General features: G+C 58.4%; 1 protein-coding gene across 6 annotated transcripts; it reads right to left on the bottom strand.

The window, feature by feature from the left end:
* BAIAP2 (BAI1 associated protein 2) lies at positions 1,559–27,321 on the bottom strand (the record flags this gene model as incomplete). 6 transcript variants are annotated; one of them, XM_021414704.1, is given in 14 exon segments in its annotated part: positions 1,559–2,021; positions 3,631–3,679; positions 5,834–5,868; positions 7,035–7,197; positions 7,703–7,771; positions 7,875–8,076; positions 8,652–8,847; positions 9,486–9,713; positions 11,550–11,702; positions 18,803–18,940; positions 19,094–19,165; positions 19,527–19,588; positions 25,660–25,746; positions 27,246–27,321. In XM_021414704.1, coding segments are annotated over 13 exon segments (1,509 nt in total), but the record flags the coding sequence as incomplete, so codon positions are not given.

Below are 27,321 nucleotides of genomic sequence, written 5' to 3'. Positions count from 1 at the left end.
GCTCCTCTGACATTGTATATTTTATCAATACGGGTCATTACTGCTGTATTTTTTATCAGTGCTGATTTCCATACAGCTCCCAGCATGTGTGTCAGACATCATCGGGCCGATAATAAAGTTTTTAAAATATGGTACGCCGTTCCCTGCCCGCCTCATTCCCTGGCACCGCCGTGGCCATGGGGCTGCTGTGATTTGGAACCAGTGTTGCATGGGAGAGCTCTGCTCCATCGCCGCTGCGGGGGCTCCGCCAGCTCAAAGGAAAACGCGGGGTGCCCGGTGGTGGGGAGGTAAATTTTATTGCTCATAAATTATTATTATTTTGTTTTTCCTCTCATTTAAAAAAAAAAAAACAAAAACAAAAACAAAACTTTCAGGTTACATCTTGCAGGTGGCCACCAAGGCAGGAGGGGCAGTGAAGCCCCAAGGGCAGCTGCTCCTTGTGTGGGGCTGGAAGAGGATGACATGGGGCTGGGGACAAGGCACACCCCATCCTGACACCCCCACCCCGGCTGTGAGCCCCCCCCAGCTCTCTCAAAGGCCCCGAGGGGCAGGGGAAGGCTACGCTGCATCACTGCCCCCTGGCTCTTGTTGCTCTGAGGCACAGCACGGTGGCTGTCAGCGCATGGCACAAGGTTTGGCACCGCATGGTGAGACCTGGGGTTGGCACAGCTGCCACCACCCTCGGGGTGCAGGACAGGGGGCAGGGCACAGCCCCCACGCTGCATGTTGGGGTGCTGACAGGATGGACGGCGCTTAGGGACCTGGTGGTGGCTTCCCATGCACGACGCAGCGGTGCCAGAGGACAGCAGCTGGAGCAAGGGCTCTGGAGGGGCAGGATGGTGCTGCTCCAGCCCCACAGAGGAAGCAGAGATGTGTCCAGAAGTGAAATGTGCCCGGGGGGGCAGCCGGCATCGCTTCAGTCCCGGGTGGGGATGCTCTCCTGCAGGGCACCTTCACGAGCCATGGGAGGGGGCACAGCAGTGCCAGCAGCTGGCTCTATCTGGAAAGCCCTTCCATAGCAGAACCCCACCGGCAGCGACCAACGTGGCCAGCTCTCTGCCACCTGGGCTGAACCTATAGTCACAGCAACCCAGGCGGTCCTCTGCGCTCAAGCAATTAAAAAAAGTGCAACACGACGAATAGAATGGGAAAGGCAGAACCTCGGGGCAGTGCTCCCAGCCGTGCCCCGCCGGTGCCAGCTGCATCCCGCAGCAAAGATGCGGATCCTGCTCAGAAAACCCCTTCCCCTTAGGCAGGGCAGGGGGTGCGAGTATATGTGCGTATATATTTCAATCTCATGCAGCCCTAGGAATAGTGGAAGAGAAGCAGCAAAGCAGGAGGGCTCTGGGGCTGAGCCTGGGTAGGAGCACACCAGTGCTGGCTACCCCGCGGCACGCATCCGTGGAGCCCTCCCCTCCTCGATTATTTCTTAGCTTATATCCTACAGCAGTACCGTAACATCCCACTATGTACACAGCCATGGCACTGCAGCAGCTCTGGGAGCAGAGGCCGGCCTCAACCCATGGCTGCAGCACCAGCACCGGCAGGTCTTTGCTTGGGGGGGGGGGACTAGGGCTCTCCTGCCTGCCCATCGCCACTGCAGCCCATGGGAGCAGGGTGTCCCCTGTGCTGTCCTCCCTCCCACTGCAAGCTGCTGCCACTCCTAGAAGCAAACCTGGCTACAGGGCATGAGCTGGGAGCACGGGATGTGCTATATTTGGGGGAGGGGGGGGGGGAGGGGGTCAGGCTGTTTGGCAGCCGTCTGACCCCCACCCCTGAGAGGAGCGAGCTGGATCTAGAGAATAGAGGAAATCAGGGCACTAGCTTTAGGCTTTGGCTTTTCAAAGCAGCAGGATTAAATAAACTCTGCCTAAAAAGGCGGCTCTGGGAGGCAGCCATGCTCTGGGTGACGAGGCGGCGGCAGTGCCACGCGGCGGCAGCGCTGCCGGCATCAGCTGATGAGCGGCGCCGAGCGGTCGTTGGTCACGGTCGGTTTCAGCTGGACGTTGGCAAAGGGGTTTCTGCAGGGAGAGAGGAGGGCAGAGTTTAGCAGAGGCTCGGGGCGTGCGGGTGCAGGGAGATGGGACGACGACGTGGTGAGACCCGGCCAGCTCTGGCTGCGGGGGGTGAGGCTCCGATGGCCGCAGCTGGCCCAGCACACCCGTGAGTGCAAGGTATGGTCCACGGGGAGTTTTCTCCTACCTTGCTTTTCAGCAGGCCTAAAGTGGAGCTCTTCCAAAGGGAAAAAAAAAAAAATAGGGGGCGGGTGCGGGGTGCGCAGAAGCTGCTCTGGCACCTCCCAGGAGGAGAGTCCTGAGGGCAGCGGGTGCTGCAGGGGTGGCTGCGCAGCGCACGGCTCCCTGCACCCGCTGCCATGGGACGTGCTGGGACAAGAGCAGGGCGCACGTGGAAGCAGCAAAATGTCCAGGAGGCAGAAAGCGGGGAGAGGATGGGCTCCTCCGGCATGCCCAGCACCATCCTGCAGCCGCCCACACTCGCAGAGCGTTTTCCCTGGCAGGCGGGTTGCTGCACACAGCATCTGCCACCACGGCGGCACGCATGTGCCCTGCACAGCCCCTGGCACCACCTCCTGCGTGCACGCACGGCCCAGCTCTGCTTGCAGCCCCCAGCCCTCCCCAGCAGCTGCACAACCCCTCACCTTAATGCTACGGCATCTGCATGCGGTTGAGGCACCCTGCCGGGGTCCCGTGCCCTTTCCCACAGCTGGCACAGCCCAAGAGCAAACCATTAGCACGGACACGGGGTAACCGGCATTAGGAGCAGCCACATTATCAGCTGTGCCATCAGCTGCCTCCACCCACAGCAGCACCCACAGCATCAGCAGTGGGACAGGGAGGGGGTGGAGTCCACCAGGTGCTGCCCATTGCAGTGCCTCACCTTTAGAAGCGTGTTTTTCCTTTCCTCAAAAGATAAATGGCTTTATGCTTAAAAATAGGGTAATTAATTTCCCACCTAATTAATGCAGATGCTTAGATCAGTTTTCCCCCTAGGATGCCAAAATAGATCCTTGAGACTGAAAGAACAGAAAAGGCTGCTTTGATGAGTCACCAGGGGCTATTATTTAACTGCTTTGGTTCTGGCAGGGAAGAACCATTGGGGTTGGAACCCACAGCTCTGCACCACAGCAGAAACAGAGTGGGGCACACAGAGCTCCATCCCGAGCTGGGGAGGGGGGGGGCAGCTCCAAGACACAGCCCCAGAGCCAGCCGGGGGTTGGCACCAACGTCTACAAGCAAGAGAAGCTGCTCAAAAAATGTCATTAGTGACCACACGTTGGCTCTGCCCCTGGGACAGCTCTGCAGGGTCCAGGTCCCACCGGTGACCTACAACCAAAGGGGTTGGTTACGGGGTCAGAGCAGGGCGGGCAGCAGCAGCGGGTGAGAAGCTGGGACCCCACTGCAGAAGCGCAACAGCAGCAGTGCCCACAGCACAGCAGCCATGTGCGGAGCTGAGCAGCGGGGCTGGGTGCAGGGACCCGCCACCGGGATGGGGACAAGCGGTGACCGAGGGCCCACGCAGCGCTGGTGCAGGAGGGAGAGCGGAGGCACCGTCTGCCCAGCGTCAGCACCCAGCACAGACAGGGGCAACGCAGAGAGACCGTCAACTTACTAACTACGGGCAGGGGGCATCTCAAAACCTGGCCACTTCAACATCGGGGCTGCAAGGGAAAGAGAAGGCAGGTTGGAGGACACCGGCATGCCTTGGTGGGAACAAACGGCGGTGGTTAACAAGAAGAACCGGGTGGAGGCAGCTCTGGGTTGGAGGAAGCAGGAGGAAAAAATAAATGAAAGAAAAGAAGAAGGAGGAAAAGTGGGATTGATTGAGCGGTGAGTCCGGCAGCGCACCCTGCGAGGAGGGGAAGGAAGCACATGGCCGTGAGTGAAGCCGACCTGCGGGGAGGAGCGGGCGGGAGAGGAAGGGAGGGGGCTGCTTCCTTCCCACCCCCCCAGACCAGTGCAGCCCCCACAGCCTCGCTGGGAGCCGGGCAGTGGGCGTGGGGCACCCCACTGGCACGCAGCGCTGAAGGGAGCGGAGATGGGGCACGGAGCAGAGAACAGGGTTAAACAGCTTTAACCCCTTAGCTCAGCAAAGCTGCTTCAACAGAAACCGGTCCAAGCTGCACACTGAGTGCGGGCACACGGCACCGATGGGATGGGGATGGCCCTTGGCATGGAGGGATGGAGAATGGCAATGACAAAAAAACAAAAAGGCACGGCAATGCGGGCGGTGATGGCAGCGCACAGCACGGCAGCCGAAAAAGACACCGAGGCCCAGCTCAATGCAATAAATAAAATTTTATTCAAACAATAACTCGATACAGGGCACGGTTCTCTCTGGCTTTTGTTTTTTTTTTTTTTTTTTTTTTTTTTTTTAAAAAAAAAAAAAAGAAAAAAAAAAAGATGTCAGCACTTTACAGTCTCCATACAAGTTCTGCTAGGGCGGTCGTCTCCCCTCTACCTTCAGTCATTCAGCGTGACATAACCCTGGGTTAAAAATCTATAGCAAAATTGTGACACCGCTGCAGGAGGGTCTCACCACTGTCTGCTCCTAGTGTATAAAACTAAACCTGGTCCGCGTGGCTGCACGGTTCGCCAGCCTTGTCCTGGTCAACGGGCACGTGAGAGGTCTTAAAAATCACATCCGAAAAAAAGAAAGCGTGGCCAGCTCCGTAGCGCTGGGACGGACCGTGCCCAGCCCCTTGGCCCCCAGCACGAAGGTGAGGTAACGATACCTTGCTACAAAAAATATATATATATATATTTATAAAACAACGAAGGGGGACCTGCGGGGCCGCCCTGGAGCCCAGCGGAGCAGCAGCCACTCCGGCGCCGGGAGCTCGGCCCCATCCACTTCACCCCATAGCAGGGTGGAAGTGGATTCGGGGCGCAGGAGCCGTTCCGCCCCGCAGCCCAGCGGGTGCTCGGTAACAGTACGTACACCAGGCCATGCATATTGGGTCCGTCCTGGGGCATCCTGCCCGCGTCCGCGGCTCGTGTAAAGCCCCAGAGGAGGGATAGTGCATCTCTAACATTCACAAAGTAGTACAAAAACTGGGTCCCACTAAAAGTGTAAACTGCATCCAGGCTGCTTCAAAGCGAGCACAGACCGATCGGCAGTTTCTGCTCTGAAAAAAGGCGTCAGAAACAAGGGCACTGTGAACAGCAGGGAGGGGCGGAGAAGCACCATGGTTTCCTTGAAGATCACGAGAGAGTTTAAAATCCCAAAGTGGAGAAAGAGAAGAAGAAGGGGGGGAGAAAAATAAAAAAAAAAAAAAAAAAAAAGGAGGAGGAGAGAGAAGCAGAGCGCTCTTCCAAGCAGCACAGTGCCGCCGCGAGCCCGGTGTCCTCACACCGTTGATACCAGACTGCTGCTGCCGCTGCAGAACAAAGCAGAGGAGGCTGCCCCAGTGCCGCTTCACTCATCACCCGCGTGTTTATCCCAAGGACTGTGCATGGCTTTGACCGGGGACAGGGCTCCCCAGCACCCGGGGATGGGGCTCTTGCAGGGGGAGAAGGGAGCGGGGGCACCCCAAGAGCTCAGCCCAAGAGACGGCTGCAGAGACACGGGGCTCCTTGGAGAGGCACCGGCCCCACGGGGTGTGAGGTTGGGTGCAGCTGGGGCTGGCCCTGGGACCTGCCCTCCGTGAGACACACCGGGTCCCATTCTGCTCCAAGATCTCTATATGGCCAAATGCCAGGCCTCTAGGCACAGCCCCCCCCCCCCATCCCCAGGGACACCGTGCCATGGCTTCACCCGGAGTGCGCACCAACAATTCACTTTTATGTAAGGCGATGGGAAGGTGAAGGCTTACCTGCTCACAGACCTCGTCCCGTAGTCATCAAGACCCTAGAGGAGGAGGAGAGGAAGCACAGTGAGACATGGGCTGTACCCCTTCCGTGGCCACTGGAGGGTCACAAGGACTGACCAAAGTGCATCGGCACCCGGGGACGCTTGGGCAAGAGCCGATGCATTTGGAGATGGAAGGGACGGGATGGAGATGGCTTCAGACAGCAGGGGTAGAGTTGCACCATTCTCTTTGGAACAGGACTTGGTCTGGACAAGGGGAAGTGAGAGCCAAGCCTGGCTTGCTCTCCCCAGCCCCAGACTTTCGAGAATGCGAGACACTTGGAAAGGGGTCAGAAGTCTGAGGTACATCAGTGAAATGCTCTGTGGAAGGGGTTTGTGCTGCATTAACTCCCACCAGAAACCGCACGGGGTTTGCGACCATTTTCTCCTTCAGCTCTCAGTGGTGGTTTGCAGGGCGGCACTGGAACTGGCCAATGTCCCAGGGTCCCCGCAGCCCCCAGCATTCCAGGGACAGCCACCAGTGTCCAGCAGCACCTGTGCCCCTGCAGCCACCACAGCCAAGAGAAAACGCTCCCAGTGAGCGGCTCATTTCTGGTGGGAGGCTGCCATGAAGTCGGCAAGTGTTGTCCATTGGGGGCTCACAGTGCCGCTTTGTGCCATGGCCCCTCGTGTCCTGCCTGCTGTGCCCAGGAGAGCCAAGCTGGCCTGCCCTCCTCATCCCCTTCTCTCCTATTGCTTCCCCTCTTCTCTGTCCCCTTCTCAGTCAGGAGAGATGCTTGGAAGGGGCTGGGGCTGGACCAGGCACGAGGGCAGCCAGACAAAACCAGGCAACTGCAGGTCCCAATGGCAACATTGCGTGCGCTCGGACTTACAGCTGTCGACCTAGTGTAAGGCTTGTAGTGGGCGGGTGGTGGTTGGCAGAGGCCACTGGAATAGTCTTTAATTGCACAACCATAGGGCATAAGGTAGTCCTATAAACAATGAACACACCCTGTTGGAGAGGAGCTCCCGGTCACCGGCACGTGGTTTGCACCACGCTAACACCAAGAGCACACGTCAACGCGGTTCTTTCTGCTTTAAAAACACAGGTGGGACACTGCTCCAGCAGAGACCAAAGCTCTGGGGCTCGCTCAAACATCTCCCATTTTAAAACATCCCCCCGAGTTCAGCAATGCCCCACCAGTGGTGATGGCACCACGGCTCACCTGGGAGAAGGCGGGCACGGCCACGCTGTACGGCCTCTGCTTGAAGGTGTTGACGTTCTGCGATGGGAAGGCTTGTGGGGACATGCCGTAGTCGGGCGGTGGGATGGCGATGTCGTCTTTGTCGAGCAGGTTGCCCGTGCTGCTGCTCTTCCCCTGTTGCAGGCTGGGTGGGAACAGGGGGACTGTCAGCAGCAGCCAGCAGCACACAGCACCGGGAGAAGGACAAGGTGCGTGGAGCCCTCTGCGGTGCATCCCTCCTGCAATGTCTTCTGTCCCCATCCACACCCACTGTCCTCATTCCCATCACCCCAAACAAGGTACTGGAACCAGCTGAACTCCACAACGCCCCAGGGGGCATGGAGCTGCAATACAGTTCTGTGCCACCAGCACCAAATGCTGCTCTCCACAGCACCAAAGGATGTTCTTTGGTGTCCCAAACAAAAAGGACATTCCTTGGCATTCATGCGCACTGTCACATGGGGACTTCACAAAGGGCTGAGTGATACCAACTCCATTCTGCTCCATGCCTGCAGTTACCCCAGAGCCATGTCTTTTGTCTAGGGGCAAGCAGAAAGTCCTCATCCCAAGGCATCAACTCTGCCCTTGGGGGAAGCACGGGGTCCACGCCCTGCAAAGCCCCCAGATGTGTTGACACACAGCGCTCCTACCTTGCATGGACCCGCTCGCTGCCATCGTTGTCAAGGACACGTGTGTAGGAGAAAGGAAACCAGCCCCTCCTGCAAGACAAAGGCAGGGCATCAGCTGATGGGTACTGATGGAGGAGATGGAAGAGGCTGAACCGAGGACCCTGGAGCCAGCCCTGAGGGCAGCAGCACTCACAGTTTTGTTTTCTCGCTCTCTCCGTAGTGCCACCCGTCCCTGGCCTCCGGCACCAGCAGCGTGATGAGGTCTCCCTCCTTGAAGCTCAGGAGGGTGCTGTTATCCCCAGCAGCATGAGAGAAAATGGCCTGCACCCTCGTCCTGCCATTCCTCTCGAGCCCTGCGGCCATGGAGCTGGAGCGCGGCAGCGTCTTGTTTTCAGCTGGCAGGAGAGAAGGACAACAAGGGCCCAGTCCTTCACCTCATCAGCACTCAGGGCTCCAGCTCCTTTATTCTGCCCCAATAAAGCCCTTGTGTCTGGTTCACCCCCCCGACACCTCTCTGCACAGCAGCCGTCCGCTCCCCAGGCTCTGTGCGCATCACCCACCACCCTGCAGCATCCTCTGTGCCCACCTTCACCTTTGGCACCCAAGTGTCCTACAGTGTCTTGGGGTCTCATGGGCACCAAGTGCCCCAGCTGACTCTTTCCCAAATATCTCCTCTTCCCCTAACACATTGGAGGGTTTTGTCCCAACCCCACTGCCTGGGGCAGCAGCACCCTTATCCTTCAGCACCATGCAGACGCACAGAAGCCCAGGCAGGATGCAGCCCCTGTTCTTGGCACCACCCAACAGCCACAAAGGAGCAGCCTCCCAGTGTGTCCTCCTTCCCATTCCTCAACATTTTCTTCCTGGAAATCCCATCTGTGGGCTCAGAAATTGGCTCTGCTTGTTTCCTAACACCATCTCTCACAGCATGGACGGCACCACTCTGCCGCCAGGCACCAGGAAGCCTCACCTGAGGCGTAGCTGTTTTTCGGGGTCACGTTTTTGCGAACGGGAAGTGTGTTCGAGTAAGAGTCGCTCAGCTGCTTCTGAGGCTGGGGAGGAGATAAAGATTTGGGCTGTGCTGGCTTCACCTCAGACCAGTGGTTGTAATCGTCACTGTCTGGGCCCGAGACTCCGTTCACCGCCGGCATGGCCTCCTGCATGCGCTACGGAGAGAGGAGGGGAGGGAGGGGAAGATGGGGACGGCTCCATTAGGGCACCTAGCGAGCTCTGGGGATGGGCAGGCAATGCCCGTGGGGTTCAGCTTCCTCCTGACACACTACTGCAAGCTGCCTTGGACCCACCAAACCCCTCCTGAGTTCTACTGCTCAGTTTGCACACCCAGCATTGGGCAGGAGACTCTTCTCTAAGGGCACTTCTATCATGCAAGGTTGCTCCATGCACCTTTGCAACACACCTTGGCCCTCAGCATTGGGCCATCTTTTCTGAGAGCAATTCCACCATGCAAGGTCACTCCATGCACCTTTGCAGGGTGCCTCAGCCCCCAGCACTGGGCAGGAGACTCTTCCCTAAGGATGCTTCCATCATGCAAAGTTCCTCCATGCACCTTTGTGGGGTGCCCTGGTCCCACCTTGCCAGTCCCAGCCCCAGGGCCAGGTGAGCGCAACCCCCAGCTGCCCACTGCCCACCCGAGCCCCCCAGAGCCGCAGCCCTGGGTTGTCCAACCCCATGCGCCCACATGTGACAAAGGCAACTTGCTGAGGACAACGGTGACGCTGGCCTGGGCTCATCCCTCCAGCTTTGCTCGGAAGGGCAGGACAACTTCCACCACCAGGATACTTACTCCGACAAAAGGTGCCAGCTCCGGGGGAACAGGGAGAGGTTTGGCACCAGGAATGGGGTCAGAGATGATGAGGTTGGACTTGGATGTAGACAGAGGGCTGGGCATGATGGTGCCATTGCTGCTGGCAGCCATCTGCTGCATCAGCTGGATGGCACGGTCCGGGATCTTGTTTGGATCGGCGCACGACTGCTGCCACAGCGGGAGCTTCTGTGTCAGCATCTCCTTCCCCTGCAAGGAGGGAATGCAGCATGAGGGCACGGAGACGGGCAGCGCCCAGCCCTGCGGAGGCTCTGGCAAGAAAGGGCTGTCTGTGGGCACAGCACAACTGATGGGCTCCTCTGAGCACGGCATGAGCAAGGGAAGACCTGGGGACCCACTGCTTCCAGGCTCTGCTGGCAGCAAAGCCAGGAAGGAGTGACAAGGACTTAAAAGAGGGAAGGGAAAGGGAACGTCTCTCGCAGCCCCTCTCCTGGCACACAGCTCATGCAGGTGGCAGGGATGCACCACTCCCCCCAAAGTAAAACTGCCATAGAACTGCAGGTCAGGATTCCCAGGGACACTCCAACGTCACAAGCTGCAGTGACCGCAGCGGGGACACGTTAATGTGACAGATGCCTGTGACACCTTCGCTGCACGTGGAGACAGGAGGATCACACTCGTGCTGTGCACTGCGACACAGGCTCCGAGAGATGAGCTTCTGTTTGGGGCTGCTTGACCCCAGCAGTCTCCACCCCCTGCAGGCAGCATGCTGCTCCCGGCTGCAGCAAGGGGACAGAGCTGACCTCAGCCAGCTAACACAGCCATGGCTCCTGAGAGCATCCCATCACACGACCCCAGACGTCCCAAACTCCCCTCCAGGTCACTCCTCAGCCAAACAGTGCTCAGCCCCAACCACACACACACAGCACACCCAGAGCAGAGCCAAGCTGCAAAGAGTGGCACTGCGCTCCTGCAGGTGCTCTCATGGGAACACAACTCAACGCACGCACCAACAAAAACCTCCCAAACCCAGTGCAGAAGCCCCTGAAGGTTTCCTCCCTCCCACCACATACCTCACCACCCCATCACCAAGCACTGCAGCCACGCAGTGTTTGCAGCCCACGCACAGGGCCTGGTCGGTGCCCACGCTGCACTACCGCCCACTCGCTCAGCCCCTCTCCCTGCAAAACTGCAGCAAGGGCAGGAGCATCACCGTGCCATGGCCACAGCTGCGCTGCAGGTGCCACCACCCATCCTAGGGGGGGATTTTTCCCCTTTGAAGCAAGCATATGTTGGCGATTGATTCAGCCCCATAGCGCAGCACGAGGATGGCGCTGACTAAGCCCAACTCTTCCCGTTGTTCCCTGGTGCCAAGCGCGGCGGTGACAGATGGGTGCCACGAGTGCTGGGGGGTGGCGGGGAACATGCAGGAGAGGAGAAAGAGGCTGCTGGGAGCTGTGTGCACACACCATGAGTATGGGCTCTGCTCCAGCCCTGTGCAGCCCAGCGGATGGCCCCCAGCCCCTGTAACCAGGGGATGGAGGCTCGGAAGCGGGCAGGGGGCTGGAACAGGTGCTACTGGGTTAAATTCCTTCCTTTGCTATGGACAAGGGGGGATGTGGGTGGGAAGGAGCCCTCTGGCAGCTCTGCAGGAACTCTGCTCCAATCAGAGCAGGAACAGCACCGCTTTGCATTTCTTCTGCTTTTATGAATCAGGAGGAGCCAATGCATGAGCACCTGGAGGAGCCCCCAAACCACACTGACCAGGCACGTGGTGGACACAATGCATGCAGGTGAACTCAGCCCTGCACATCCACTATCTCCCCTGTGCAGGTGAAACTGCATCAGGAGAAGGCAAACAGCAACAGGACCCTCACTGGGGTGACTGTGCCCCGAACCCTTCCTGGCCAAGGGCCACCCATGGGAGCCTTGAACATGCCTTCCTGCAGCACCACTGCATCCCTGCCCTCCAAGCACCTGCTGCTCCCAACCGCAGGGCTCTGCACAACCCGCGGCTTGCACCATCTCAGCCTGCTCCCCGCTGCTGCTGGGAGCCCCCCAGACACATGGCATCCCCTGGCTCACCTTAGCATGGTAGGTGATCGCGCTCTTGGCCACGGCGCACTGCTTCTCCACCAGGAAGCAGAACCGTCGCCTCTCCTCGGTCAGAGCCATCTTATAGCCATCGGAGACGTAGTTCTCCAGCTCACCTTGCTTGTTGCTGATGGCCTCGATGTACTGGAGGGGAAGGAGGAGCAGAGAGGTGACCGTGATGCCCGTTGTGCCCCACGAGCACCCACACCTGTTAGCAAGGGAGATGCTCATGGGTGGGAGTAGTGGCAGAGCCAGCTCGGGGGACGCCCCCAAGGGGCTCCTCAGCACAGGACACATACACATGTGCCTGCACGTCCCCTCCAACCCACCCGTATTCATCAGAACCCCCCCCACGCAGAGCTGCTGACTCAGCGCGCGGGCTGAGCTGTACCGTGCAGCCGCCCTCTCACCAAACGGGCACTGGAGGCTGCCCGGACCCTCCCCCACCCCAGTGCTGGCAGCAGCCCCCGCTCATCTCCTGCACCCCCGGGACAGCAATGCACACAGAACGCGTGGGGCTGGGGCAGCGCTGCTGGGTGGCACAGCCTAAAATAGCCTGCACGGGGTGCACAGCCCATAGGAGTGTGCACACAGCATCGCCCTCCGGCACCGGGCTTTCTGCTGCAAGCAGCCATTCCTCGACGCCGGCCCCAGCAGGGCCCCAGCCAGCACCGGGCAGGGATGCTGCAGACGCAGCAGAAGGAGGCTCTGCTGCTGGCACGGCTCCTGCTCCACCTACATGGCTTCTGCCAGCTTGGCTGCGCCCGCGCGCGCTCTGCCAGCAGGAGCAGGGCACGTTTGGTGTGGAGCAGAAAACAGCACACGGAGCAGATCCATGCGGTGCAAGCGTGGCACAGAGCTTCAGAGCAGCATGGTGACCGTGTCCATCAGTGCCCGTGAGATGTCCCCATCTCCTAAACCAGCCCCTTCCCACCCCCAGCCCTCACTTTGTGCCCGGCTCCTCTGCGATGAGCAGCCAGCACCAAGCCCCATGAGGAGCATCGCACACCCACAGCACCAGGACACGTCCTGCATCGAGTGGCTGCCACTGCCTCCTCCCAGGACAGCGGCACCAGAAAGCCTTGAGCAGCCCGGGCACTGCTGAACCTGCTCCAGGAGCCTCCCCGAGATGGGAATTGAACTGGAAATTCAGGGCCCAAAGCAGCTTTGCTGCTTTCTTCATGTTGAATGTTTATTTTTAGCATGCTACAGTATTTATTAGCAGACACACAAAATGGAGCAAACCTCAACAAAGCAGCGAGATTAAGTGATGTCTCAGACATCAAAGAGGGCTCAGGGCAGAGCTGGAGTCCCCGCCGCCCCACGCAGCACCCAAACAAGGGGGGCCCTGCAGGAGGCTGGCACCTGGCTGCTGTGGGGCAGCCCCACAGCACCACCACGGCTGAAGAATGGGTAAATACCCCACCTGCAGCCACAAGCATCACTCCTCGGAGAAACTTCTTTCTCCCAGATCAGAAAATCTGGACATAGGAACTGCAGTGCTGCAGGTGTTTGCACATCCCCCAAGTGAAGCTGCAGGGAGAGCTGGACCAGGGACACGGAGGCAGGCACAGCCTGGGGGTAGCACAGGCAGAGCAGGAGCAGCAGCAGCTCCTGCGTGGGCACAGGGCAGAGGCGTGCAGAACACAATGCCCTCCACCCCCTCATTGGTGCCAGCCCTGGGGACAGAGCCCAGAGGCGTGCACCTGGCAGCAGGGATGCTCCAGCCCAGGGATTCCAGAAGGAACCTGAGACAGCAGGGACGCAGCAGCAAGCACAGAGCTTGGCACCTTCAGCTCAGCAGTTCAATGTATGAAATAGGCTGCTTGGGGGAGGAGGAGACCAGGAGGGGCACACAGCATGCTGCCAGCCAGGCAGGTAAGCTCCCAGCAATGGGAGACTTCCAGTTTTAACCATGACTACAACGTGCAAAGCCTTATTTACATCCCTGGTTCCAATCTTGTTTTGCAGCTCTACTTTTAATTACTTCGCTAACGAAGGGCTTGCTTGCCTTAACGGCTGCGACCAGTTAGAACACGTCGATCTGCAAGCGGAGAGCCGGCGCTCTAAATTTAGTGCTCTCGCTGCTTTGTGCGCTTGGTGGAGATAAGCACGCCGTGCCACGGGTTTGTTCACAGCCCTGCTTTGCACACGGGATTACACCACAAAAGGGCGAGCACCGCCTCACCCGCCGGCCAGCTCCCACGTGGGCTTTGCTCCAATGGCAGCGGTACCAACGCGCCCTGTCCCACCGGGGGTGACACAACAACCCGGTCCCCATGGACACCGTCACCACAACGTCCCACTGGACAGAGCTTCGAATTCTCATTTAAAGCATCACCTAAACAAAAATCTCATCTCACAAGGGAAAGCACCACACCCTCCCCCACCCCCCCGTCTCCACGGGGGCACCCACTCGGTCAGTGCTCGCGGTGCCGGAGCCCAGCGCAGGCGCCTCCGGCGGCTCCAGGAAGCTTTTCTGGGTTTCTAGGTTGGAGAAGCCTCAGATAACCCCCCCTTCCCCCGCTCCTGAGCGCATCACCTCGCTGTCACCGGAGCCGCTGACCCAATTAGCTCGGCGGCACGCGGCGGGGCTGGAGCCTGTCCCGGGGTGCTTGCAGGTGGCAGCCCCGCGGGGTGGGGTGGGGACACGGCTGCTGCTTGTGGGCACTCTGCGCCCCACGGTGGCACCTCCCCTGTGCCCAGCGCAGTGATGTGGAGCAGGGCACAGGACCACCCAGCAGCACCAGGGATGCTCCATTCAGAAGGCCTCTCTGAATTACCCCAGAGCAGCCCAGCTAGCACAGGTGGAGCAGCGGCATGGCATCATTACTGAACTTCACTGAAGTCCTTAGTAACAACACAGGCGTACTGACAAAAAATAAATCAGTTCAAACTGTTCTACCCAGGAACACAAGAACTAGTTAAGGATGTAAGCCAAGGGCAATGCTAATCACCACGGCACCGAGCTCTGCTGCAGAAACACCCGTGACAGATCCTTATCAGCAATCGGGTACATCTGCCAGCACAGCAAAATGGGTGAGAAGAGGACCCGTGTGGACAAGGGGGGGACCAAACACAGGGAGCACTGTGCATGTCACCAGAGGGCCATCACGGGCACGGCCACAACCTTGAGCCAGACGCAGAGCAGGGAGGGGACTGTGTCCTTGTGCTGTCCCCAAAACCGAGCTCCTGTCTGGGACAAGGTGAGATCGAACCAGCAGCACTGGGAGATGGGGCTGAGGAAGCCGGTGTGCCGGGCTGATGGGGCAGGAGGCACCGTGTGGGAAGAGTGACCACTGTCAGGAGAGGGGATCTATTTAAGGAACCACGAGGGAGAATAATTAGAAAGTAATGGGATAAAATAAGAAAGAAGTTAGTCTGATTAACTACGGAAGAGCTTCTAAGCTGTCAAATAGTCTCAAGGAAGAGCAGCTCAAAGCCTACAGCACAGCATGGGGTCAGAGGTGAGGCCAGCAGCCCTGGGGATGCTCAGCCCCTCAGCTCCTGGGAAAGGGTCTCCTCATCTCCAGAAGCTGCTCCTTGCATGGGAGTTACACTCCTTGCCTTGGGTTTTTTATGCTAAACTTTCCGCCTCCTGAGCAGATTTTGGGAACCAGCCCTGCCAAGGGGTACACCCTGCATCCAACCCCAGAGGAGCTGGTGCCTGAGCCGCATCCCAAAGCCTCCATATCCCCTCCACGGAGCCCTGCAAGAAGCATCCCACCTCGGCAAGCAGGCACCTGGTGTATCCCACCCCCACCCCCATCCCCATCCCATCATCCGTGGTCCCCCCAGGTGAGCCGTGCCCAGCAGCTCCTGCCACCAGAGCCCAGCAGCCGCCCGCTCCCCATCACCGAAACGCGCTGCCTTCCCCTTACACCGCCATCTCACAGCTGTTCTGCAGGGCAGCGCCTCATCCTTTTACTATTCCTGTACACTTTATGTAACACCACGTACACAGCTCTGTGCAGGAACACGCTCCTGCAGCGCAGTGCTTCCCACAGCCAGCCCCCGGCCACGCAAAACGTCCCCTCAACCTGGGGACAGCTCAGAGCAACCACTCCATGTCGGGACCTGGTGCCGAGATGTGCGTTGCCTGGGCTGAGTTCTGCCTTCCAAAAGGGCCGTGAGGCATCTCAGCCAGGGAAAGAGAGGCTGAAGCCTTCATTTCTTTATCGAAATCAATCCACTCGGTTGAGCTTATTTGCAGCAGCTGCTGTGGGAGTTGCAGGAACAGCCCCAGGAAGCGGCACTCGGGCAGCAGGGATGGATGTGACAGCCCAGCACCGAGCACAGCCCCAGCCCCTGGCTGTGACACTGCATTTGGACACAGCACCACCGGGCTCAAAGCACGAGGAAACCAGGGGTGAGGTACCTGCAGCCCCGCAGCTTTTACATAATTCCTCCCTGTTTGACTTTCACATCAGCCCTCGTAACCTGGTTGTGCAAGTTCCCCATCGGCCCATGCTTCTTGACCCATCGCTAAAATTACTTCTCCCGGTGGGAATAGAAAACGAGGTTTCAATTACAAAAGTTCCTAAAAACCCCCGGGCTATTTGGCACAGCGGTGTTTAATGCTTACCCCGCTCCCACGGGAGCACACGGGGACAGCAGCGGGGCCGGCCCCGCACCAACCACAGCCACCTCCAACTCAGCCTTGTGGAGAAGTCCGGCTGCTCACAGCACGGATGGATGGATGGATGGACAGAGCGAGCCCACACTGCTGCTGGCTCATTTAATGGAGGCCTGAAACCCTAAAACCTCAGCAACCACAGAACAGGGAGGGGAGATTGAGGCAGCGGCCAGCTCACCGCGGCCCAAACCTCCCTTCGCCACGTGCAGCAGCTCCAGACTGATTCACCAGAAATCAAACACCGGCATCATTGTCACCTACAGCCACACAGCCCTGCACCACAGCATCCCTGCAGCAGCCGAACTGCGCTCTGAGCTGCTATGAGCGACGTGAGTGAGTCTTTATGGAAAGCCACACTGCTCTCCCATCCTGCAAAGCCCCTCCTCGCCCACCAGACCCCGCAACACCCACGCAGCAGCCGAGCTCCCACCGTGCACTGCTGTGCACGCCGCAGCACCGAGCAAGCCCCGGCTCTGCAACCCCAAAACGACGGGTGTGCAACAGCCACCCTGATTTCTGCCTTCCACATGGGGAAACCTGCACTGAAGAGGCACGGGGGAGACAACCCCGGGCTGTCCCAGCAGGCTCTGACCAAGCTGGTGCTGTGGGATGAACTGCGGTCGCCTTGCAAGCAGGGAGGAGGCAGATAGCAGCAATTTGCTTCCCGCAGCATTAAGCGCAGAGATGATGACAGAGCATCGGATTCCTGGCTGCTGAGTGCTACAGTGAGTTAAGTGGATGAGTCTTCAAAGAAAGAGTATGATTTTATTGCTTTATTGAATGGGATGAGTTATGGAGGTACCGGGATGCATCTGCCAGCAGCAGCTTTCCCATGACACGACCAAACCATCACCCGAACTCCAACCCATCCTCACTGCCCAGAGAAAGGTTTTATGGAGTGAGAACCCCCAGTGTGACACGAGCAGCTCCTCCAGCTTCGAGGGAGGACTCTGATCTGAGACTGGGGAACAAAGCCAGCAGTCGAGCAGTTTCACTGCTCTTTAAGCTTAAAAGCCATCATAAGGCTTTTTTTGCCGAGATAAGCACTCCCTAAATACTCACTGCTGAAAGATTAAGGGAATGAAAGCCTGATCCTGTTTTTCTCTTTGCCCACAGACGATGTGCTATCAGAGCTACCCCTATTGCTGCTGCTTCGTGGCAGGAGCACCAAACCATCGCTGCTCCTCCTAGCTGCAGTGGGTTCCTTCCTTCCTCCAGTGCATGGTGGGAATCCCAGCAACACAGCAACCCTGGGGACCCCGCAGGAGCCAGGTGGCCCCAGCAGCACTGCCCATCCCTGCCAGCAGCTCCCGCAGGTGAGGACACCCCTCTCCAGGTGCTGATGCCACGCGTTCCCCTCCCACAGAGCTGCCTGGCTGCTCAACAGGTCCGCTCTCAGCAGCGATCGGGAGCAACAGATTGCAAAGACACCAGCACTCCAAAGCTGTTTCAGCTGCTCAGCTTTCAGGGAAGTGCCAGCCTGCACGCGGAACACCTCAGTCACACTGCAGCAACACCTCCTGAAGATGCTCCAATTAACCGTGCACAAGCAGCTTGGTACAGACACGGGAGCTGGGAGGCTGCAAACGAAATGAGCTCAGCTCAGAGCACTTCAGCTCGGCACAGGGGCTGCACTCAGCCTGGGTGGCTGCTGAAATGTTGTTTTCTCCTTTGGTGATTATCCTGATTCATGCTACCGAGAGAACAACCAATCTCCTGGATTTTAGTGCAATTAACAACGTCACTTTCCCAGCTATCTGCTCGTTATTTACTGCATTCCTGTGCACAGCCCCAGCGGTGCTTAGATCACCTTTGGCAGGGATGATCTTATGGCTGTGCTATCAGCCCATCAGCTATCAGCTGCAACAAAATCTGGTCCCAACATCACATCTATTCTCTTAGAGACAGCAGCGTGTGATTCCCAGCTTTGGGGCTAAGCTTCCCCTTTCCCCGATGAGGACAGCTCGGTGCTGCAACACTTGCAGCCAGAGCAGCTCTGCAGAGAGATGCACCAATCTCTTGTTAAAGCTGAGACGGCTCCGAGAGCAACTCAAATCGAAGCCCACAGAGCAATTTGTGCCACGGGTGCATTACAACACCGCACCGCAGCCCCTCACCATGCCCTGCGATGCACCCAGGGATGCTCAGCAGCCCAGCTGCCAAAGCTGTGCAAAGGGGCTCTGAGCCCCCAGCCCTGAGCGGTGCAGGCACAGCCCCATCAGCACCGAGCAGCCCACGCCGCAGTCACGCAGCCGTGATTCACTCGCCAGCCTCCTCCCGCACGCGCTCGCCACCGGGCAGGCTGGGGGAAGGGCCGCCCGTCAGAAGGCACCGAAAATATTTAAGCAAAACACCATCCAGAGGGAGATGGATCTGGCACAACAGAAACTAATGATCTTTTCGGGTTCATTCATTAAGGAGGAGGGGGAAAAGAAAAAAAACAACCAACAAATCCAGCGGGGTTAGTCACCAGCACACCTCCTGCACGGCACCAGCGCAGGCTCAGCTTGGGTACAGCATCATCCCAGTGCCTCCCTGGCCAGCACCAGCACACAGCTGGGAGGGCGACGGGCACAGGGGTGCTGCCCTCCCCCCACCCCGCTCCTACCTGCAGCTCCTTGTCCGAGTACTTCTGGGGGTTTTTGCTTCCTTGGCTCTTCTTCCGCAGCTTCTTCAGCTCAGCCTGGCACTTGTCGAGCGAGTCGCCCTTGTTCCTTTGCTCTGTTTGGTATTTCTTCAATGCAGCCTGGGGGTGAGAGGGGAAAGCTCAGAGCAGCCCGAGGGGGGATATGGGGAACCTCCAGCCCTGGGAGCAAAGAGGGGTTGGGAGACCACATTCCGAGTGGTGACACATCTGATGGCCCGGGGACACGGCCAGGGGCTGAATTGGGACACTTACGCTCAGGTAGCGTGAGTCCAGCTCCACCTTCTGCTCCAGCTGCGTCAGGAGCTCGTTGTGGAAGGACTTCAGCTGCAGGAAGAGAGCAAACGCGGGCTCTGAGCTCTGCCACCCGGAGCACCACCGAGCACTGCCCAGAACCCCTGTGACGGGAACTGGGGGTGCACAGAGCTGACAGCAGGAGGGCAGCGGGGCTGGGGCTGAGCAGGAGAAGGGGATGCTGCCAGCAGCAAAGGATGGACAGGTGCTTGGAGAGGGACCCGGTCGCAATGCCAGCAGCTTGGCTTTGCTATGAGCAAACCCCAGGCACCAGCAGGCCTGTGTGGGGCTGGGTGCCCCAGCCGAGCACTTGCCAACTGCAGAGATCAGATTTGGGGGCTCAGGGGGGTTCCCACCACCCAGGTCGAGCACCACAGCACCAACGTGTGCTCACCATTTCCTCCAGCTGGTTCTGGATCTGCCTGTGGACTTCAGCCATCTGGAAGAGCACGTCTCCTGGAACAACAAGGCAAGGGGAGGGGGCTTCAGGCATGGAGCTGGGGGCACTCTGACAGCAGGGAGGGGTTTGTTCAGCTTTGGTGGCTGAACCACAGCATGCACAGGGCTGTGAGCACACCACAGAACAGAGCAGCCAGGCTGCAGGGGAAGGGCTGTCCCAACAGAGGGATCCCAGCTCCGCTTCCACTCTTCCTTCAATTCTTATTTTCCAATACAAGGCCTTCAAGTCTCGTTCCTGCTCGGCTTTCCCCAGACAGGAAGGGCCACATCCTGCCCCAAAGCCACGCCACAGCCGGAGCCAGGCAGCCCCACAGAGCCGCGTTGCAGGAGCCGTGCCAGGCTCAGACCCACGGCACCATCAGCCCCAGCCTGCACTGGGTCACTCTGCTCCCAGCCCCACGGGATTGAGCACACGGGCTGCGCTCCAGCACCAAGCAATTAGGAACACTGTGGCACAACGTGCCTTAGCTCACGGCTGAAGCAATTCGTACTTTGCACTCGCACAGCATGTCTCAAAACTCCGCAAACATTAAAATCTGACCCCTTTGTTCTGGGCGGGCGCCAGCCCCTGGGCTTTGAAAGGGGGAAAATCTCAGAGGGCTGAGGGCGCTGGGACAGGCACGGGGTGGCACAGGGAAGGGAGCAGAGCAGTAGTGCACAAAGCAAGGTGACCAGCCAGCCCTGCTCCCACACCAGGGAACTGAGAGTCCAGCTCTTCACAGCTAGAGCCACGCCGTTAACTTTTACGGCTGCTTTGCAAGGTGCTGAGTAAAGCAAAGCCGAGCAGCCCACAGCGCTGAGGCGGAGCCAGAGCAGCTGTAGTAGCTCTGCACATCGGCGCTGAATAGCTCCACGCATGAATGGGAAGGCCTGGGCCAAAGGTTACCCCGACAAGACTGCAGGAAATTGCTCTCCGGTTGGGCTGAGACTGCTCAATCATAGGAAGTGCACAAATTCCCACTACCAGGAGGGCAAGAAAAGTGACGTAATGCTGTAGCTCGGCTGAGATTCCTTTTTCTCCAGGAGTACATAGACACAAGGGTGGCTTTCCTATATTTCCAAAGCTCGCAGGGTGCTCTCTCCCTTCCCATCTGACCCAAGCAGAGCCCCATCAGACCAAGCCCAACAGCAGAAGGGGCCAGGCCAGGGCTCTGCCAGCACTGCTGTGCAGGGAATGCACGCAGGGAAGGGACGGGATGCTCAGAAATAACACACGACGTCCCAGACCGGCACCGTGCGGCTCTACCCCTGCGCTCCCCACCCGGCTCCCAGCAGCAGGGAGTTGGTGGAGCACCTCCCAGGACACTGATAGCCATCTCTGCTGATACTTTCTCCTCCGCCATCCCCTCTGGCTGTTATCACAGCGAGCGTGTGGAGTTTCAGCCCCGGCTGGATGCTGTTCCACATCAAACCGGGCAGGGCACAGCCGTCCCCTGCGCCGCATGTCCCACTGCCCTGCACGCATGTGCTCCAATGGGGTCAGCACTGCTGCTTCTCCAGCTTGGGTGCTGCTGAGCGTGACACCGTGGGGACACCGAGGAGCAGCCCTGGCATGTCTGTGTGGGGAGAACACAGCACAGGAAGGCTGCAGGCTGCCCGCCCAGCATCAGGTCACTGCGGCTTCCTCCGAGGTTCCTCCCGTGCTGGGAGCCCTAAGGAATCCGCTCTGGGTTTCCCATAGCAGCCTCCGGAGCTGGGAGCCCGCACAGGGCAGCGGATTGAAGCTGAAGTCCCTAAAGTGCGGCTATAGCACCACGTGAAATCACACACACGCCTCCAGCACCCCGACAGCCTCACGCTACGCAGTGCGAGAAGGCTGCAGACCTCGTTAGGCATTAACATCTCACCCTGGAACCACCCGGACTGACACCGCTCGGCAGCAAGGGGAGAAGTTAAAATGTGACTCAGAGACATCACGGCGCTTGGGAAGCCAAAATATTGCACGCCCCAGCTGAGGATAGGACCGACAGCACGGGTGGTGCACGGTGCTGGTGGGGGGGGCTCCCCCCAGCTCCCTCCCACGCTGCTGGCACCGTGCAGGGGCTGCTTGGAACCCACACACGCAGCCATCGCTGCTGCAAACAGCGTGGGTCACATTGGGAATTAGATAGAGGGCGAGCACCGTCCTCAGCCCGTGCCAAAACACACATGCTCTAAGCCAGGAAACGAAGGCAAAGCGTGAAAGCCGAGGTCAGAAACAAAGAGCCACGGGGTGGGCAGGAGGGCAGTGCCAGGGCCGTGCCTGCTCTGCAGGGAGGCACACAGGGGCGGGAGGGCTGGGGAGCCGAGGGAGCTGCTATTTGCGTCGGCGTGACTCACAGTATCATGCTGGGAGAACTATAGGGGCCATTGTGGGCCCTTCCCCACCACACCCAGCGAGCAACGGAGAAACAGGTTGTTCCACATCACTCAGATTGCGATCGGGCACCACGCGCAGAGCCAGCTGCCCGGCAGAAGGCAGAGCTGCGGGAACCGGCTGCTCCTGAGCCCGCGGCTCTGTCTCCTTCAGATAGAGAAGGGCCATTTGTAATAAAATATCAAAAAACACAAAGCTGCACAGGAGCACCGGTGCTGGGCATCGATCTCCCACACCACGAGCACACGGCCCCATTCGCCCCCAGCACCGGAGGTTCCCGAATGCAGAGCTCAAGAGGATAAAACCCAAAGAGCACAGGGCCAAGCTCTGCTGCTCTTCCCCACTGCACCCAGCTTCCCCCTCTGCTTGGATAAGGGGAGCAGGAGAAGCGACAGCATTGAGAAGGGAAGCAGCCAAGCAGGCAAGAAGGAGCATTAGCTCATTAACGAGAGAAAGCAGCAGACAGTAACAGGGCAGGTTGCTTGGGCAGCTGCCTCCTGAGCCACGCGGTGGACAGGAAAGCTCCTCCAGTTATTTTCTGGGAGGAAAAGCACCAATTTGTGCACAGGGTGAGGTCCCACCCTCTCCCTCATGCACTGTACCCTGCCCTGCGATGCACAGCCCAGTAAAGCTCTGGCCACACTCAGATGGCACTGCTCAGGGTTGGGCTCAGCCACATTCAACACAGAAGCGTGCTGCTGAGGACTTCTGCAATCCTATTTCCTCCCCGAAACCAACAGATCAGCATGGCACAACCCCAAACAAGCCCTCGAGTCCCTGAGAAGAGCACTTCGTGGCTGAGCCCTCATCAGACACGAAGGCTCTGGGATCTGACTTCCTATCAGCTCTGACACGAAGCTGCAAAGCAACATGGAAGGAGATTCACGCAAGCACCGGGGAGGTGGAGGGGGCGGGGGAAGAACACGGGTACAGGGAAACAATCAGCTCCGCATTTCCTCTTCAAAAAGGTTCCATTTATTTATCACAGCCGAAAGGATCATGCAGGATTTGTTGATGTTGTATCAGCAGCTCATCAGCATTACAATGATCAGTTCTGTTCCCAGCCTCTGTTCCAGCCCAGCTTGGCAAAGCTTTCCTCTTTTTTTTTTTTTTTTTTGGAGACAAAGAAAAAAAACCAAAAACAAAAAGCCAATGCTTCCCCAGACTGAGCACAGGGCACGTTCCCAGCTGCGTGCAGCACGGGGTGCGTGGTGGTTCAGGGCCCACCAGCAGGGCCCCTGCTGGCATGCCGACCTTCGGCATTTGCGGGATCGCTATCTGCATCTCCGCTGCTGCAGGAAACCCCCACCCGAAACGGCTGCAAATCCAATTAACGGATTAATACATCTCCCCCCGGGGATTCAGCGCAGCACAAAGCCTCCTAACCACGCCAAGGCCACCGGGAGCTAGGTGGGACCACGGCACCGTGTCCCAAAAGTGCTCAGGCCTTTGGGACAGGGCTGGGTTCTGTGCCCCGCCTCAGGCATGGGTCACCTGCAGGACAGTGGCCTGGCACCAACCCACATTTTGAAAGCCACACACGGGTCCTTCACAGCTCTCAGAGCCCAGTGTCCCACTGGCACCAAGCAGCTTTGGGCACCCGCCAAGGGGACCTTGGAGAAAAGCAGCCCCAAAACAGCCCTTCCCCGGCCCTGGAGGAGTTTCCTTCAGCTGCATTCAGCCCCCAGCACAACCCAGTCCCGTCCCCAGAAGCTGCATTTTGAGCAACACCTGGCTTCTGTAAAGGTCCCAGATTGAGCCCAGAGCAAATCTTGCCTGATCAGGCACAGCATTAACTCACTCCACCTTCTCACCCTCCCAAAAGCCACCTCCCAGACAAGCTGTGAGCACCTGGGAGGAACTGTGGGCTTGGGTCCAACCCTCCAAGTCCCAGAGCTGGGTAGGACCCGAGCCAGGCAGGTGGGCCACATCCATCCCAGCGACTCAGCTGATGGGAATGCCAGGAGCAGACTGGCCCCGACCACACACCAGGTTCAGCTCCTTGAGATGCAAAATCCAGCCCGGGTCACCTGTCCCAGGGCAGCGTGAGGCAGGGCACGCTGGGAGCTGCAACTCGTACCCCTGCCTTGGGTGCAAACAGGAAAATCAGACTCTGAACACCCCAAACCCCAGTGGTGGGGCTGGTGGGGCCGTGCCCACCCCGCCCGACGCCTGCACCCAGCGCAGAGCCGATTACAGCTCAGGTGCTTCATTACTGCTGGGCTTCCCGTTGCCGCACCAGATTATCCCGTCTCCGCGCCGCCGCTGAAATCTGGTGGAGAATTTGCAAGCCGTGCGAAGCGCTAAGCAGGAGGGGAGCGCAGAGCTAAGCTGGGGGCAGCAGTCTGGTGGGGAGAGGCGGAATGCTCGCAGCAAGGTGAGCGTGCAGCATCGCTGCAACCCGAGGGATGTGCAATTACAGCACGAGGCAGCGGGACCCCGCGCCAGACACCCAGCATGTCTGCAGACAAGGATCACCGAGTGGTTTCCCAGCACCCAGCTTAGGAGCTAAGCTCCTCTGAGCTGCACGTGCTGCTGAGGCATGGAGTTGGGTGCGGAGCCAGCGTGGATTTGGGACACGGGTGGCCTTTTTCCACCACTTTTAGGCACTGGGTCTGCACTGTTTCTAGGTTCTATTGATGACTTGGCTCAGAAACAGCACCAAAAAATAAGCTCAGAAGAGAAAAGAGGAAGAAATCTCAGACCCTTTTCCTCAGAGGCCAGAAGCAGAGGGGCTGCCAGCCCCACGAGCACCCCCAGCCACCTCGGAGCAGCTCCCTGCCCGATGCAGCCGTGTGACACAACCCAGGCCCAGCTCCTTTCCGGCACTATCAGCACTCACTGATAAGCTCAAGGTGTGCCCAGGAAGAGCAGTACCTCGGGCTGCTGCAGGCAGCACAGCCCCATCTGAGGCATTTCTCAGCCCATTGGGATGGGGCGGTATCCTGTTATCAGCTCCAGAAATGTTATCTCCACTTTCTTCCGCGTGGAGCAGCTGCCACCATAAACATCAGCGAGATCAGCGCGGCAGGACGGGGCTGTGGGGAGCAGCTCTGCACAGCCCTCCCACGGGCAGAGGGTTTGTGGCCCAGCTCCCACCCGCACAGCCCAGAGCCTCTCCCTTATTTCCACTTCCAGCGTGACCACAGAGCTGCAGAGCGAGCTGGGAGCGCAGAGCCCAGCACCCCAAGGAGGGGAAGCATGAGCATAAGGAAAACAGCTCCCTGAAGAGTAAATGCAAGAGCGAATGCAGGCACGGAGCATCAGGACTTGTGATGCAGCTCTGACCTGAGCTCAAACACCAGCATTGCAGCAGGACACAGGCAGGGCACTGACCTGCACTGCACCTTGCATGTGCCTCATCCTGCCGAGGGCCGCAGCCCAGCAGCACTGCCCCAGCTCCCAGGGCAGCGGTGCCTTCCTCATTTCTAAAGCAAGACAAGTGCCGTGAGAGCAGAGCAGCTCTGAGCAAACACTTCCTCTTTGCAAACACCAGGTGCTGACAGCATCCCCAAACCCTGAACCTGAGATCAGCAGGATTTCTTTTTTTTTTTTTAAATGAAACATTAGCAGTAATTACAGAGGCACGTGGGCTATTCACATCAGGCAGGGTCAGCTCAGTGCCCAGCTCCTCATCCCCAGCAATAGCACAGGTCTGGTCTCAGCCCTGCTCCAGGCTGGGTCTCCATTGAGCCACAGATCAGGGACTTACCCAGCTCCTTGGACCCTTGGCTCTCACTGGCCAACTCCCCCATCTTCACCAGAGCATCGAAGTATCCTTTTGCTGCATATGTCATACCTAAAAGCATTAAAAAGAAAAAAGACACAGGTTACAGACTTGGCTGACGGCTGTTATAACTTGTGCGGCACCAAATAGGCGCTAGACACTAAAACAAGAAGAGCTCTGACTTCAAAGAGCTCAGCCCCCCCAGGGAGGGACGAGACAACAAACAAGCAGAAGGAGCAAGGAACACACCGAGAACGAAGAAAGCTGGAGCAGCAAGATTACAGAGCTGCTCAGGAGGGGAAAGCAAGGTACGTGCAGGACCTCGGTGGTTTTCATTCCAGCGTAACCACCAGAGCTCAGCGCCGCTCAGCAAAAGCGCTGCGGAATAATTGAATATCACAGACTTTCATTATAGCTCAGTGCTGTTTGTTGACATTCCAGCTCCACGCTCGGCTTTAATCAGATAAGCAGGGGGTTTCCTCTAATCACGGAACACGCTGTACAGCTCAGCACCACCGAGCTCAGCAATGAAGCCTCTTCCAGAGCGCATCCACCGAGCGAGGCGATGCCTTCGGGCATCCCACCGGCTCCAGGATCCCAAACAAACAACAACTGAGGACATGTATCAAGCTTGCAGGAAGATCTTGGGGCAGAGGTGTGAGAAAAATGACAGTCCCCAAGTGCCACTTCCTCATGGCTCTGGAACATCCCCTGGGACAGTGACTTCCCCACTCCCTGGGCAGCCTGTGCCAGCGCCCGACCGCTCTTGGGGAGAAGAAATTGTTCCTAATACCCAAGCTGTCCTCCTGTTGTGCCAGAGGGTCATCACCTCTCATGTCAATGCTGCAGCACGCGAGGGTCTGTGAGCACCCCAGGTCCTTGCCCTGTGCCATGGGCACCTCCCGCACCATTAATGCCTGACACCCTCTGGGAAGCAGTGGGGGGGGGCTGTGGGACCCCTCGCAGGCATGCAGCAGCCCCGCCTGGCCTGGGGGAGATAAGGAGTGCTCCAGGCACACGCAGAGCAGGAATGCACAGAGCAGGAATGCGCAGATCCTTCCCAGAGGTCGCACTTCAAACACCACCGTTTAAGACGATGAGACTGAAGTATTTTTTCTACCGACTTAAGATCATGACAGCCTCCGCCCTTAAAGGCATCTTCAGCAATCCAATTAAAAAAATAAAATCCAGGAGACATGCTGTGCAGCTCCTGAAGCGAGCAGAGGCAAAGCAAGCATCCTCCGCACGAAGCTGTGACAGAACCGGGCTGGACAGGACCCGGGCAGCACAGAGTCACCACGTCAGAACTGTTTGGTTTTGGTTTCCATCAATCCACAGTTCACCCAGTTAAGGCCACGCTCCTCTAATAGCCCCCAGTGGGACCCTGTGGGCTCAGCGAAGAGCTGCTGCCAACAATTTGATGGGGGGGAGGGCGTGCGTTATCTTCCTCTGCAACTTGGAACATGTAAATGATACTTTTAAATAGAGCTTTAACTTAATTTTAATGATTTAAGAGCACCGTGCAGCCCCGCATGGGGCTCACAGCCCTTCGGCAACGCGGCATCACTTACTTGCTAAGGCTTTTTCATAAGTCTTCCCCATAGAAATGAAGTTCCTGAGGCTGGGGTTGAACTGCTCCATGATTGT

The sequence above is a fragment of the Numida meleagris genome, chromosome 17 (genome assembly GCF_002078875.1).
Source record: "Numida meleagris isolate 19003 breed g44 Domestic line chromosome 17, NumMel1.0, whole genome shotgun sequence".
In the NCBI taxonomy this organism is placed as follows: Eukaryota; Metazoa; Chordata; class Aves; order Galliformes; family Numididae; genus Numida; species Numida meleagris.
This window is presented reverse-complemented; position numbering and strand designations above follow the sequence as displayed.